Source organism: Styela clava, chromosome 1, assembly GCF_964204865.1.
Source record: "Styela clava chromosome 1, kaStyClav1.hap1.2, whole genome shotgun sequence".
In the NCBI taxonomy this organism is placed as follows: Eukaryota; Metazoa; Chordata; class Ascidiacea; order Stolidobranchia; family Styelidae; genus Styela; species Styela clava.
Window position 1 is genome coordinate 310,515 of NC_135250.1, and position 16,197 is coordinate 326,711.

Below are 16,197 nucleotides of genomic sequence, written 5' to 3' on the forward strand. Positions count from 1 at the left end.
TAGTGATTTATATTTAGAACATTTTTTGCTCATTATTTTTAGCATTGAGTAGCCGCTCTATAGCAATTGAATGGAGTAAAACCTTAGCGGTATCTATTTTGTTTAAGTCAAGCCACGCCACAATTTCAAAAATTCGCTAAGGGCAAACAAGCGCAGCTTTTCCACTTTAAAGTAACTTCTGGGTGTTATGTGAAAATGATTTTTTCAAATTGGTATTTAATTTTGCGACCATTAGAGCTCACCCCATGCCGTTTAGTATTTGAGCATACCCTTGGGTCGCGAGATTTAACATTATTTTTAAGATTTTTTTTATAAATTGGGTCTTTTGAAAAAGATACCAGCGATTCACGTAATTTGACTGTAAGAACGCACTGTTGTGCTGCTGCATAACCAGCGAGCAATTATCTGAGCTAATTCTATCATATTTTCGATCGATTACCATCGTTCAAACGAGCCTCTCTTTATCAGATCTAGAATTAACCAATTTATAACCAGGCCAGATCACTCATTGGGAAGGGAAAGGCGTAAGATTAGTTGCCAAGACGCTCTGTTAAGCCACACGTGTGCTGCCAGCAAGGAAGTGCCAATTTTGAATGGTGTGCGCCCGCTAAACGAGTTTTTAATTTAATTAAATCTAGTACATGCTAGTAATTCCAATTCCTTTACGTTGCAAAACCCATACCTGAGCTCATGCGTAGTGAACAACGCATGTCATTAGATCAATACCCAAAATGTTTGTGTCTGCAACTACTAGAAAGCATATGTTGAAATAGTGGGTGTTCCCGTGGTATTCGTACGTGGTATGGCGCACAACCTGAACATAGTATGTGTACCAGGTTAGGGTTAGCAGGTTGTGCGCCATATTGGTACGAATATTACGGGAGTGCCAATAGGTTTGCGGCCTGCGGTTTCACCCAGTTATTTGTATCTGGCCCTCCTGTATTAAAGATTGCACACTCTTAATATAAAGCGTTTATTTTACCAGAAATTACATCAAAGTGACAAAACTGTATTGTTTGCCATCAGCCATTTTTTGAAACCGTGGCGTGGCTTTACTTAAGCAGATTAGATGCTGCGAAGTTTTTACGATTTCCTATTTCCCACAAATACAATTACTTCTAAGCAACACTCCAAAACAAACAATAAAATTTACTAGGAAATAAACCGAATAACTTTTAATTTTATGGTTGAAACAAAGCGACCTCAGGGGATTTCCACTGACCTAAAGCATGGGCTTCATAGATTTGCAAACTGCACAAAACGAGGTAGCGATCGAAGACCGCAAAATAAAATTAAATAATCAATAAACGAGAATATCGGTCAGAGACCAAAGACTTATCGATCGAAAGTTAGGGGATCCCCAAAACAGCGCTCTTACTCCATAGTGACACCTCGTGTCCCATCACTAATTAATTAATAACTCGCTAATTATACGACATAATTGATCCAAAATCAATAGGCTTCTGGTACGACATATGATAAATGCAAATGCAATCTGAAGCAGATTCAATCTCGCTTTCGTGAGATATCGCGTGCATATACCAGACAGACAGACAAACAGACAAACAAACAGACAGACAAATACCTATCATCATACTTACCGATTAAAATTGATAAGTAACACCTCGCTAATTATACGACATAATTCATCCAAAATCAATAGACTTCTGGTCTGAGATATGATGAATGCACATGCAAAATTTTTTTGAGCAAATTCAACCTCGCTTCCGTGATATATCGCATAACATACGAAAGTGTCTAACAGACAGACGAGAATATCGGTCGAGGACCGAAGACTTATCGATCGAAACTGCTGTTTCGATTCATGACTCTATAGTGACACCGCGTGTCCCATCACTAAAGATCGATAAGAAACAAACAGACAAATATCTATCAACATACTTAGCGATCAAATTCGATAAAAAAAAAAACTGAAGGCGACTGCAGCTCAATCCTACACCTGACTATGTTGTGTTTTCACTATATTACAATCCTGCACCGATATCTCAGCATATGTGACCCAGGTTTTGAAAGATTTTGATAAATAAAATCGTCTGAGTCATAGGTCTCAAGAATTGCTTACGAGACTATAATCGAAACTAGATTTTCTACGTCATCGTCTGGTAAACATTACATAAACATTGGCCCCCTCTACATACATGGTAAATGTTGGCTCTCGCTGCATTAATGAAAATAATTTTTTGAAAACGACATATACCCGGTTTTGTTTATGTCTAGATTCGGTAGATTGAATACTAAAGTTGGAGATTTCTTGTTGTTTTAATTTCAAATGCCCAAAAGTGAACCAAAGGGAATCAATTCATAGTCCCCTTTTCATCCAGAGTGTGATAAATTGGGTGAGCAATGCTGAATCATGGCGCTACCAGTAGACAACAATTTCAACAGTTAAGTGTGATGCTATGAAAACCTCAATTGGACCAATTTTAAACAATTACCTTTTTCTATACTGTTAAAAATGTTGTCCAAATAACTAATAATCTATAAAAGTTCTTGAATTTTGTCTACATCTAATTTATCAGTTTGGATTACACAAAACTAACTACGCAACAATCCTTCATGCATTAGATAAGTTCAGAGTAATGTTCCTCAACCTTTTGTTGGGCCGGAACCCCAATGAAACATTCCAGAGACTCGAGAATTATTTTTTTGATTGTTCTTGTGATGTGTACTTCTATTGACGTCTTGTCGTTACTAACTCCACACAAGGTAAATAGTTTACTCAGACGAAGTGTTTCCGCAATTTAGTGACGTTCAGGAACCCTTGAGGTTTACCTTTGTTTATTTTATAGAAAAACTGCTAAATGACGGGTTTTTGATAAGAGATCATGGCAACCGGTTTACCAATATAGGTTCATGTATTTTTGGATTTTATACAAGATATCTCCAAAGTAAGTACACACTTTTAATTTTCATTTGCTTTTCAGGTACTCAGCATAGAGCGTTCAATCTTTTAGGAAACAGAGTATGTATAACTAGTAAAATTTAGTTATTGTTTGCATTTTTCAACAACCCACAGAATGACAAGGAGATTAACCCAAAAAATTAGAAGCAAAATTGCTGATTGGCAAGAAGCATATAACTTAGGGCCTTTTCAACAAAGAATTTGAAACTAAGTCAGGATCCCCAGAGCGTCCGCTCCTTGGCCTTCCTGATCTTTGTGCATTAATTACAGATCCAATTTCCATGAATTTTTGATGAATTGCGTAATTCTTCGTCGTTAAGTGCTGAATTCCTCACTGTTTTATATGCATCTTGCCAAACAGCAATTTTCACCCCATTTTTTGGGTTAATCTCTTTGTCATTCTGTGAGTTGTTGAAAAATGCAAACAATACCTAAATTTTACTACTTATTCATACTATGTATCCTGAAAAAATAATCACTCTATGATGAGTAATTGAAAGACAAATCAAAATTAAAAGTGTATACTTACTTTTGAGATACCCTGTATGAGTAATCGCCAACATAGCAACTTTGAACCACGGTAAAACGATTGGATATTTTGATAATTATCACTAAACCTTTCGAAACTTTTCAACTTTTTCAAATGAGAGAAAGCGCGCCAGTTTATTCCTGAGAAAAAATTCCATTTCGTCGAAAATCAACTATGGTCCCCCGATTCACCATTATAGCTTCAGTCAGTTGGTCAGAAATGTTTCCGCAATTAAGCGACGTTCAGAAAGTCTTGTCAATAATAAGAAGGCTTGTGTATGTTTGTTTCGGAAAAAGTGCTTAATTGTCACCAATCACGGTCTGACGAAATTGAAACCACAATTTCGAGTTCTCTTCGCAGTGGGACGGTTGTATTCTACAACGTATCTGGGAAATAGAAAAGTATGTAAAATATTTATTTGTGACTTTGGTACAAATATTGCAAGAAGGCTTTATGCAACCTCGAAGTATCTGGGAAATTGACTCCGATTATTTTTCTCAAATTCGGTTAATCGAAATGCTGACACCGTTTTCTCAAAAATCAGACCGTTCCACAAATCCGGCTAACACGAATTCCGACAAAATAATTTACCCTGACCACTGAAAAATTTATAATTACGATCCAAGAGCGCAGGTAAGCCTTCCCAAAATTTGTGGAGTTCTAGAAGTATGTGCACCAAGATGTCGCACCGCCTGAACCCTAACCTGGTACAAATACTATGTTCAGGTTGTTCGCCATCTTGGTGCACATACTTCGGGATCGCCGAATCTTCAACCTGAACTTTTTTTTAAAAACGACGCTTACACGCGTCTTTCTTTCCAAATAGGGCGCATACAAGCAGCCAGTGAGTAATATTTCAAAGAAGCTTTCCACATGCTTACTCTGCTGTCGAAGTTACCCAATCTCTGGTTGTTGAAAAAACATCTCTCTCTCTCTTCTTCAAGTTATTTTATATTGAACACCATTTCGATTTTTTTCTACATGAATTCTGATTCGAAATTCTCTTTTATTAATTTGCTTATTTATTCTTTCATTTCGAACACGAATTCAAATCCCAACTTTATATAATCAAAAACTATTGGTGATGATTCTTGGAAATTCGATGCAGTAGGTTCGAATATTCTATTTCGAGTTTCTAGTAGTATTATCTAATATATTACCTAAGCACAGATTCATATTTGGATTCTAAATTTCTTTAATCGCTAAATATCAGTTATTATATTCGATCGATATTAACACAATAACATTTTTGAAATTGTTCATATACTCGATTTTAAACAATTTTATTTCGGTTACTCTGACATAAAAGCAAACAAAGTGAAGAAGACCTTGACAAGCATAACTTGAGAACAAAATAAAATACATACAAATACGCGCCCATCCACCAAAAACAGTTTGTTTAATCGCTAAATATTGATTATTAGATATACATATATTCAATAATATTTTTGAAATTATTCATTTACTCTTCAAAATGAAACACAATTTCAATTTTGAATTTGTTCTTCATTGTTGCTTCCATCTCTTGAATACCAAGGCTCGCTTTCTTTGCCGCCTTTCTTCCGATTTTAGGAATCACTTTGAGTTTGATGGTGTATTTCCCTGGTTCTATGTCTTCCTCATAATGAATAGAATGGACGCCATTTTGATTTTTAATCCTGAACATTCTGTCTTTGTTTCCTCCGATGATTTTGTACAATGTGTGATCCTCCAATATCCGGATAGCTGGGATAAGTTGGATCAATCGTTGACGTGGGTTCAGGTTTTGTAGGCTGAGATGCATAATGATTGGAACAGATGTATTAACTGGTCGAGGATTCTGAACATACCCGCTTAGCATTTCCATTCTTGCAAAGTCAGCATTTCCAAGATGTTCGCAGTCGTAGCATTGCCCGGTTGGTTGCTGGAAACCGCTGTTAGCTTTTATGCATTGGCTGAAACATGAGGGTATATATCAATGACGGTGAATGAGTTTTAATTTTGGCGCCGAAGATATTACGCTTCTACACTCTGTTGAGGGCATTTGCTCGAAGCAAGGTCACACACACTCACTCCAAATTGAAAGTGATTTTATTGAGCAAAGTTACACACACGTTCTCACAAACAAAGAAGACTCATCTTAGAGTGAGCAAAGTTACGGGCACTCACTCAGAAGTAAAGAACACTCATCTTTGAGTTAGCAAAGTTACGGGCACTCACTCAGAAGTAAAGGAGACATCTCTGAGCAAAGTTGCGGGCATTCACTCAGAAGTAAAGACGACTCATCTATGATCGAATTTACGGGCACTCACTCGGAAGTAAAGGAGGCATCTCTGAGTAAAGTTGCGGGCATTCACTCAGAAGTAAAGACGACTCATCTATGATTAAAGTTACGGGCACTCACTCAGAAGTAAAGGAGACATCTCTGAGAAAAGTTACGGGCACTCACTCTGAAGTAAAGAAGACTCTTCTTTGAGTGAGCAAAGTTACTCACTCAGAAGTAAAGAAGACTCAGCTCTGAGCTAAGGTATGGCACTCACTCAGAAGTAAAGGAGACATCAAAGTGTCTAACACACAAACACACAAACAGACAAATAGCTATCAACATACTTACCGATCTTAAGATCGATAAGTAATAAATATAAAGCAAACCTGATACTGCCGAAACAAAGTGATCTTTATGTTCTGGAAAGTTTAATCATACTGATAAACTCAATAGATACTTGTATTTTATTATATTTAAAAGATAAACGTATTTTAAAAGGGCCGCTCTGATTTGAATAGAAACTTGCGGCACCCCTGAACTGTGCTGGCAGAACCCTAGGGCAGGGCTACTCAACTGGCGGACTGCGGTTCGAATCTGGACCTTTCTAGTGGTAAATTCGGACCGCAGCTGCTTCTTGACATTGAATGCACCGTTTCTTTCCATCTCACAATTGTGATGTAATGCATTGTTCGATGAACTACTGAGGAAAAATTGTCATAGCAATTTAGGTTTCTAAGAGCATCGACTCACTTGTTTACTCAGCATTGGCTAATGAGAAAGACTTGCTTGGTGGCGTAAAAAGTGAAGTTTTATTGGCTTCTTGGATACATTTTTATCGTTAATATTGCTTGAAAGAAATTGTTTATTTCCTCAACTAATATATTCAGTTTCAAAAATAAATCAAGTCGATGGAAGACTTTAAAATACATATATTCACGGGTACTATGGGTGAATATTGCACAATATCTCACGTGCGCGGCCACACAACTAAAGCGTTGTCATGCCAGCACTGAAGGGTGATATTGATCATTGTGCTTGTATTTCGTCAAGCGATGCACTGAAATTTTGTTTGCATAGTTATCGGACCCCGGCAATTTTTAAATTTTGTGTACGGACCCTTGATGGAAATAGTTGAGAAGCCCAGCCCTAACGAGCCGTGTCGCCCTGGTTGAAAACCACTATTCTAAAGTTTTGTTCGGGGAATAAATGTGGAAACGGGTCATAGTAAATACAGCAATTTTTCGATTTTTGTTCGTTATATTCAGCATTAAGGTGCCGCTCAATAGCAATTGTATAGCGTAAATACTGTTTCCCAGCGAAAATACGGTTTCCCAGCGATTTACGTCGTTCGACTTTAAAAACGCCCTTTTGTGTTGCCTCATAACCAGAGAGCAATTATCTGAACTCATTCTATAATATTTCCGATCGATCACCATCGTTCAAACGAGCCTCTGTTTATCAGATCTAGGATTAACTAATGTATAACCAGGCCATATCACTCATTGGGAAGGTTAAGTATAATTGACAAGACGCTCTGTTTAGGCGCGCATGGTTGCCCGCCTATTTCGATCTTGCTCTCATTTTTCAGCGCTTCAGCTTTAACCTCCTTATGCGCTTCTTTCTCCACTTAGGCCTCATCTCTTTTATAAACTCGAAAAAAGGTAAATAATAAAACGGTCGTAAACAACCCGAAGAGGTTAGGGCAACCAAGTCAAACGACTTATATTAAATTTTTTTGTAAAAACTCGCGATCGAAGTAGATGCTCAAACACTAAACAAAATAAAGCGTGCTTTTATGGCAGCAAAAATGCTAATATAAAGCATTTATTTTACCAGAAATTACCCCCTCAAGGTAAGAAAACTGCATTTGTTTGCCACCTTGTACATTTTTCGTGGCGTGGCTTTGTAAGGCTGATTAGATGCTGTCACATTAACGCGGTAATAATGCCCACGCAATTACTCTTAAGTAACACTTTAATAGCAAATATAAAGTTAACAAAAAATGGAATCAATATTTTTTTAAGTTTAACAAACAAGCCGAGAAGTTTTTGATTCGACCCATTAGTTAACAGGCCAACTTATCTTGTCCTATATTGAGTCGATCACCGCCTTTCAAACGACCCTCTCTCTAGCGTCAACTAATTTATAACAAATTAGAAATTGGCAAAAGAAAGCCGATAGTTGCCGAGACGTTCTATTTGGGCACGCATACCTGCCTAAATGACTGATTCACAATCTTTTTTTCAAGCTAGCACTTATTTTTCAGAAAAGAAATTTTGTAAAAGCTTGCAACCCAAGGTATGTTCGAATTCTAAGAGGCATGTAGTTGCGTGGCTTTACATGAGCAGAATGTAAGTTGAGTTTTAACAGTTTTTATATTTTCCGTATATACAATTACTACTGAGAAACATTATAGCAATTTTTCGTAACATGAAACTATATTTAGACCCAAAAACACTCGAAAACCCATGTTTTCGGCTTTACGGGCCCGCTAGCTGTTAAGGTCTACCTTGGCAATTAGAAATTCAGACCCCGCCCTTGTGAATTCTCTCACACTCGGATCAGCAATGCCCACTCCTATGTGTTCCTATATAGAAAAAAAAAGCTGACCTTTGGCTCCCGCCCCAGGTTAAAATGTAAAAGTCCAGCTTAACAATAACTTGCTATTTGTACTTCTATTGACGTCTTGTTATCACTAATAGCCCTATATACAGAGTCCATAGTTTGTTCAAAGTATTTACGCAATTTAGTTGGAACTATTTTCAATAATAGGAAAGCTTGTATTTTCATTTCGAAAAAAACTGCTGAATTATCATCAATTTCGGCCTGTCGAAACTGAAACCACCGTAAACCGATAAACCATCCTTGATTTCAAAAGTAGTTTAGTGACGTTCAGGATGGAGCATTTATCGGAAATGAGAAAGAGCTTGTTTGTTTAAAAATAAAACAGGTTCGAAGAAATAATGCAGTTTGTCAAAACACGGTTGACCGATTAACCATTCTTGATTTCAGCAGTGCTCCGGTGACGTTCAGGAACACTTATTGAACACAGACGAACTTAACCGCGGTACGCTAGGCACTGTACCACCGACATCTTATTAGAAATCTTCAATGAGAAATAACAAAAAACTCACATTTAATAAAAACTGATTGTAAATAAAAACAAGATATTGAAATAATATAAATTATTAAATTAAAATTGAATATTTATTCGGAAAGAACGTTGAGCTATGTGGCTATGAGAGGATTAAGGCTGGGCATTTCGAATCGAATATTCGAATCGAATCGAATAGTAAATTATTCGAATCGGTTCAGAGCTAAATTTCGAATCGCCGCGATTTTGTTTTTATTTTTCCGCTAATGGTCGAGGTGAATTCCCCAATTTTTTTTTCATTGGAGTCATATTTTTTCAACGAAATTCTAACATATGACTATTTTCTGTAGTGAGTTATTGATAACACGTGTTTTTTATTCTGTGTGAACGCTCAGTAATCTATCTGAGTGATTTATTCTATGTCTTCAGTAATTCATTTGTTGAGAAGACCAATTACTATAAAAAAAAAAGTCGCTTACAATTATATAGTTTCAAGTATTCGAGATTCGATTCGATTCGAAAAAATTATTCGATTCGATTCTGAAATCACAAGGTATTCAAAAATGCCCAGCCCTAGGGGATACGTCAGACTCCCTCCCTACTCCCTAGCGTTCGTCTATGTCAGCGGTTCCCAACCGGCGGGTCCCGAGCGGGGCACAGAGGAGTTGAAGGGGGCGCAAAAGTTTATTTCTCCCTTCCCTCGCTTTCCGTTAGTAAGACTCCTCTTTTCTTCCTAGTTTCATTTTTTTCATATATCGCAAGGACCAGAATCTGGGTTTACCTACTATGCCAGCGTAGTTGAATGCAAGATTCCAATCACTGATTCGATACGACGTATCACCAAAACATCCAACTACGTCTAATCCAGCATCTCTTAACATGGGGTAAATTTTTTCATTCTTATGGGTAAATTTATTCATTCTTAGGGGTAAATTTTTGCATTCTTAGGGGTACATTTTTTCATTGTTAGAGGTAAATTTTATCATTCTTATAGATAAATTTCTTCATTCTTATGGGTAAATTTCTTCATTCTTAGGGGTAAATTTTTTCATTCTTAGGGGTACATTTTTTCATTCCTAGGGGTACATTTTTTTTATTCTCAGGGGTAAACTTCTTCATTTTTTTAGGGGTAAATTTCTTCATTCTTAGGGGTAAATTTTTTCATTCTCAAGGTAAATTTCGTTATTGTGCATAATCTGGAGGGTATCACTTATTCAACAGAATCGTTCAAGACAAGCATCACCTTCCCAACTTCTTTCTTTACACCATGATTAAGAAGTGGTTTCTATACCAGTGTAGTTAAATGCAAGATTCCAATTACTGAGCTAATACGGCGTACCACCAAAAAGTTCCTCTCCACCAGATTCCTCTACCGTATATCGCAATTTAAAGCCCCAAAAAGACATACCGCAAACGAGTTTTGAATACAAAATAAATCTATTTTTAACGTGTTTTATTTCACAAATTGAATACTTATTATAAAATGAACAAAATATTCCTAAAAACTGAGAAAACAACAAAGAATATAAATGAAATATTCCTAAAAACTAAAAAACACCAAAAATTCCATGGATTCGATCAGTCTTCTTCCCATGGGTCTCTCCTGTACATGAGTTCGCTCTGATATTTGCTCATGTGAGATGGGAACGGGGGTCGAAGGAGTTCTCTACGCGGTGCAGCGGTTGTTTTTACGACAACGTATCTGAGAAATAGAAAAGTATGTCGAAAATTCATTTGTGCCTTCAGCGGTAATATCGCGGGAAAGCTTTGTGCAACTCCGTGTAGTCGAAAAATTGACTCCGGATACGATTCCGAATCAGCACAAAATTTGACTCCAACCACGCTAAAATGAATAAATCGATCTCGACCTAATGAAAAATTCTGATTAAAAAACAAATTAAATCCGACTTGATAAAATTTCAAGAGCTTTACGAGGTAGTGCAGTTGTCTTCACGACAACATATCTCGCAAAATATATTTAAAAAAGTTTACTAACGACCGATGCGCATGGATGAGTGTGTGAGAAAGATTTTATCAAACTTCGGTATACTCGAAAAATTTACTTCGTCACCGTTTCTCGATTTCGGGTAATCGAAATGTTTATAGCGATTTCTTTGGCGAAAAATGTAACTTCAAATATAGACTCCGGTTGAAAAATTCTTGACTCCGGCTCCGGTTTACTCAAGAATTACGATCCTGTTCGGGTTTGAGCAGAATATAACTAAGATAAAATCTTGACTCCGACTCGACCGAACTTTTCTGTAGGTGCGTTTATCTGTAAATCGGAGAATTATGTAGAAAATTTATTTAGCAACTTTGGCACCGAGATCACGGGAATGTTTTATCTAACTGCGGAGTAGTCGACAATGTGTCTGGAAACCCTGATTTGCCAACTTTTGCCTCCAACTCCAGTTCAATATTCCAAGCAGTTATAATTAGAATTCTCGTATTTTGGAAATTTGGAAGTATTTCGGCTGATTACATAAGCTCATACAACACGCGTTCGCGCTATTTCTACCTACCCTCTCTTTTCACCGTGGTTCAGCCTCTCTCTCTTCTCAAGAAATAAGCTTTCATCGTGAGGGCCAGGGTAGATTCCGGCTTGCTTTGCGTTCTGTATTGCAAGTAAAACAGAATTAATAAAGTGGGAGAACTAGTAATGCTCTCAATTTGATGCTCCCGAAGTATTTGTACCAAAATGGCACACAACCTGAACAGAGTGTGTGTACCAGGTCAGGGTTGTTCAGGTTGTGCGTCATCTTGGTACGAATACTTCCGGAGCGCCCTCAATTTGGCTTGGCTGAATACCTGGTGTGGCCAACTGATAAATACGCACTCAGAATACCATACCCGTGGCGCGAAGGCTTTTAGCATTGCAAAATACTGATCGAGATATTATTTGAATTCAATGAACAGTATAGTGTCTTAGGTAATTTCCACTGAGTAATAAACTTAATTCTATAATTTTGTAACCAAGATCTTCTGCACATGAAAATTTCCATTGTCATCGATAAGGATTCGAAACCATAGTTGGTATTTTTCAAAATTAGAATTGTAAAATTATTCCAAGTTTTTTCGGATTTTCAGTTATTTACGATATCTTGTGGGTAAAGGTAAATTATCCAAAATATGAGAAAACCCTAAATATGCCCGGGTAGATTCCAGCTCGCTTTGCGCTCTGTGTTGTCGATAAAAGGATAAAAAAGGGTACTCCGAAGTATGTGAACCAAGATGACGGACACCGGAACGTAGTATGTGTACCAAGTTGGGGTTTTCAGGTACAAACACTACGGGAGTCACTTGGCTAGTCCCCGAACTCGTAATAGAACTAAAATAAGAAAAATTGGAATGTCATTATGGCCTAACCCTGACCTGGTACACATACAACGTTCCGGAGTCCGCCATCTTGGCTCACATACTACGGGAGTACCGTTAAAAGTAATGGAATAGTAGCGCGTTAAATCATCATAGGATGCGCCATGTCAATGTCCATTCAGAATAAAGAAATGGAAAGATAAAACTCAAAGAACTGCAGTTATGTGGTGTGATCCGCTAACTCATAGCATAGATGAGCCCCCTTTACTTCTGAGTGAGTGCGCGGTAATGAATCATTATTATATATTTACTATTGGTATATTACGTCTTTATGGATTTAATATAAACTGTTCAAATTGCACAAGATCCAGAGTGCGAGTTGTGCGCAACACTAGCTAAGGGCCCTTGAATTGAACAAATATCGTAAACTAAGTTTTATGACTACTGGGGAAAGAACGAAGCTACTCAAATGGCAAAAAAGGAAAGTTACTACGTTTAACTGCCCTACCTTTATCAGTCTGGTCCTGTTGACCATGTCTGTTTTCCACTCTGGTACGTATCGCTTTGGTATGATGGGATGAAGCCGTGAGAACGAGGGCATGTGTTGGATGATATGGGCCCGTTGGGTGCTGAAAATAAGAACAGTAAGCATTGTTGGAATTTGAATTGCGGGATGATAAAAAGATTCCAAATGCAAAGGGAGGAATATATAAGAAAGGCTCAAGATTCTAACATAGCCGCCATCAACGCAAGAGTCAAACTAAGCGCTAAATATCTTCATTTCTGGGCAGTAATTCAAAAAAATGTTTGAATTTAAAATTCATTTCGGAACTTTGCCTTATATCTATACTATTATCGCAAACTTACTTTGAATCGTCATTTTTCGTCTCAGGATTTACAGGTTTTTCTTGGCTATCCATATTTTCCCTACTTTTACGCTTTATTAACTTAAGAATGGTAAGTTTTTGTCATTTTTAGAAAATTTATAACCTTGATATGTGACGTCACAATACTGCTTTAATAATGACTTTCTATCGTTTCAAATAATTGTTAATTTCGTTCGTCGAAGAAGCCTTACTGGTGAGTCGATTTTGTCTATTTTGCTTTTTATAAAAATGACGTCATCGCGTGATGACGTCAGTACTTAGTAATACCGAGGACTGCGCTACAGGAAATTTACATCATAATATTTAGAAAATTTAAATCGTGATAAAATATATATTTACTTACACTTCTGTTTGTACTTGTGCATTTGTCTTCGCCATAGTAATAGTGTTGATGACGTAATAGAAATTGAATTAATTTCTGAAAAAAAAGATTGCATGTTCTACATTGCTATTCATATAATTAAATAGATGATTTCTTTGAGGGGTCAAATGCCAAGCGACTTGGCATCAGTCTAAATTGTTGCGCTTATTTCACTCATTAAATCAATTTTTTAAATGAAAATCAGCCTCGACGCCTAAATAACCTAAAAATCTTCCGAAGCGAGAATATCTTTGGAATCTTCCAGAGCGAGTCTTTGAAGTAGGTAGCTGGTCAGTTGCCCGGGGTTACCACCAGAGCAGATCATCTTAAACCTGTCGCTGGGCGAGATTTCTTGAAGTAAAAAAAATCTTTGAGATATTGGCATTTTTATGCCCTAGGTCCCTCTCCCAGTCCCATGTACTCAAAGTTTTTACACCCTGGAATCAAGTCTCTTTCAACTAACTGTATATACTGTCACAGTGCTGTGTGGAAGTGCTACTTAATACACACTATTTCAGTCATGTCTATTATTGACCTATCATAACGTAGCAGACTTAAACAGAAGCTACGCTTATGAAGGGGTACACATCACACAACTGTGCATAGACCAGTGGTTCTGAACCTTTTTTTCAAGCGACCTTAAATTTAAAAAAAATAAATTTTGTAAAATCTCGCGAGATAAGTATATGCTCAAATACTAGGAGATATGTAGTGCTTATGCCGTAAATGGTCACAAAATTAACTGGCTGACTAATAACAGCAGGTGTCAAGATTTTACGCTGTGATACTTGCCACATATACAATTACTGTTGAGCGACACTTCAATACAAATATAAAATAAGCAATAAAATTTACTAGAAAATAGAAGCAGTAACTTATAAGTTTTGTTGAAAGAACAAGTGACCCAAGATAATTTTCAAGCGAGCCATAGGTGGGAAACACTGCCTCAGCATCTTGTTCATGTATTCCTTCTGTTATATTGTTTATTCATCTTACACAAGCTGCTACATTTTAAAACAAAAACATACATAAATACAAGCTAAACTGCGAAGCCAACATTGTTAGCATTTCACCACTCGACCATCTACATCCATCTGTAATTAATAACGCATAAATTCCAGTCAATTCTATGCTTAATTTTGAACAGTTTTTCATATTATTATAACCTTTTCTGGCTGAAATATTTCATTCCTAACTCTCCCACTTCGTGCACTTTAATACATTAGAACGAGTTTAATCGTAATATGACACCGCGCATTGTGTCGTCGATGGTCCTCCTTTATTACGTGACAAAGCAACGCTTGTTACCGAACAAAGAACTTTAAATTGTTAAACACTTAACTCGCGTAAGGCCGCAACTATACAAATGTTCAAATATAATAAAACTCCTAACTTTGGGCCATGCCAACTCGAATTAAGAGACCTGGTTGATTGTTGTTGTGCAGCATCTTTTGCGCCATTAATCAATTCGAATTAACAAATTTGCAAAATTACCAAATAAATAATTGTACAAATAAATTGAATATAATAAGTTAATAATCCTAAATATTTCTTCTCATAGACGAAACAATAATTCAATAACGTCCATGTTACTAAGCACTTCTTTCAAAGTCAGTTCTAATTTGGTTTCCTAGTTTAGCATGACTTGAATTCCCTGATGATTATATTGCAGTAGTGGGTTAGGTCGTTTTATTTTCTTCACCCAGAGCAAGGCTTTGTACAAAGAATCACTGATATGTGGAGAGCTACTATCTCTGAATGGTTTAGAATATTTCCGCTTCAGCATTACCTACTTATACAATCACGCTTTGGGTGAGGTGTTGAACATAAAGTTTAAGGGTGTCACTTTGGTGTGCGATCTCATGGGATTCAGTTCCTAACGCTAACTTGAATCACTGAGAGATCATAACCGCCGAGATCGCATACCAAAGTAACACCCCTGCGATGACAACATAGATGGGCTAACTCTCGGCCCATTGGTTAGTTGCGAGCAGGTTTTTTCGAGCCGGAGAAGTGATAGCTGGAACCATATTCTCAAATATTCACCAGAGTTCAAAGTTCAAATTGTAGCTTTAAACACACAAAACTTTCATCAAAAAGGAATTCAAGTGCTAAAGTTTCCGGGTCAAATTTGTCCTATCGCGGAGTCGTGTTAAAAATTTAAATAAAGTTGTTTCCCAAGAACATCTCTTTTCTATCGTAATGTTTCCCTTACAGCAGGGGTGTGCAAACTGCGGCCCGCGGGCCAAATGCGACCCGCAAGAAAATATTGTGCGGCCTGCAGAGAAGTTTAACCCTCGAATGGTGTGCCCACGAAACGAGTTATTCTAGTACGTTATTCCTGTTAGTTTAGTTATTCTGGTACGTGCGAGCAATTCCAATTTCTTTGCGTCGCAAAGTCTATACTAGTACCCGAGTGCCACTGTAATATTAGCAAAACTAGCTAGCAAAAACTTTAACTACTTTAACTTTAACTACTAGAAATGATACCTTGAATAAAAGTGCGACCCGCGGCTTCACCCAATTACTTGAATCTGGCGCTCCCGTACTAAAAATTGCACACCCCTGCCTTACAGGATAACTTGAATTGTTTCAAGTACGTTATGTGATGACATTTCTGTATTAAGCTTGGACCAATCGCACTAATAGTGTCCTTTATACAAGTGTTAACCATTTCAATGACTGCACGTATTTTTTAGTTGATTTTTTCAATTTTTGAGTGTTTATATAATTTAATGTGCGAACATTCAGCTACCGTGAAAAGCGGGTTAATTTCTCGCCTGTCTTTATGGCATCACAATGGAGGCTTTTAAAATTCCTCAGCAAATATTAGTTTAGTAAAG

At 37.1% G+C, this 16,197-nt stretch overlaps 1 protein-coding gene across 2 annotated transcripts; it reads right to left on the reverse strand.

Annotated features, from left to right (window-relative positions):
- Window positions 1-10,227: 10,227 nt before the first annotated feature.
- On the reverse strand, window positions 10,228-13,411 carry LOC120348542 (sperm-associated microtubule inner protein 10-like). 2 transcript variants are annotated; one of them, XM_078115759.1, is made up of 4 exons: window positions 13,337-13,411; window positions 12,615-12,735; window positions 11,314-11,405; window positions 10,228-10,493 (listed from the first exon to the last, which is right to left on the reverse strand). In XM_078115759.1, exons 1-4 carry the CDS (start codon window positions 13,369-13,371, stop codon window positions 10,370-10,372), a joined length of 372 nt encoding a protein of 123 aa, XP_077971885.1. In that variant the 5' UTR covers window positions 13,372-13,411; the 3' UTR covers window positions 10,228-10,369. The 2 variants fall into 2 exon arrangements, with proteins under 2 accessions (XP_077971885.1, XP_077971884.1); XM_078115758.1 differs by lacking the exon at window positions 13,337-13,411 and adding an exon at window positions 12,974-13,108.
- Window positions 13,412-16,197: the final 2,786 nt, after the last annotated feature.

Excerpts from the sequence above, each read along its gene's own strand:
- LOC120348542 (XM_078115758.1), bottom strand. The coding sequence starts at position 13,026 with ATGGATAGCCAAGAAAAACCTGTAAATCCTGAGACGAAAAATGACGAT. Across the intron at positions 11,406-12,614 it reads ACAGGACCAGACTGATAAAG|AACGCAAAGCAAGCCGGAAT; the intron begins GTAGGGCAGTTA and ends CTTGCAATACAG. Across the intron at positions 10,494-11,313 it reads AACCACGGTGAAAAGAGAGG|ATACGTTGTCGTAAAAACAA; the intron begins GTAGGTAGAAAT and ends TCTATTTCTCAG.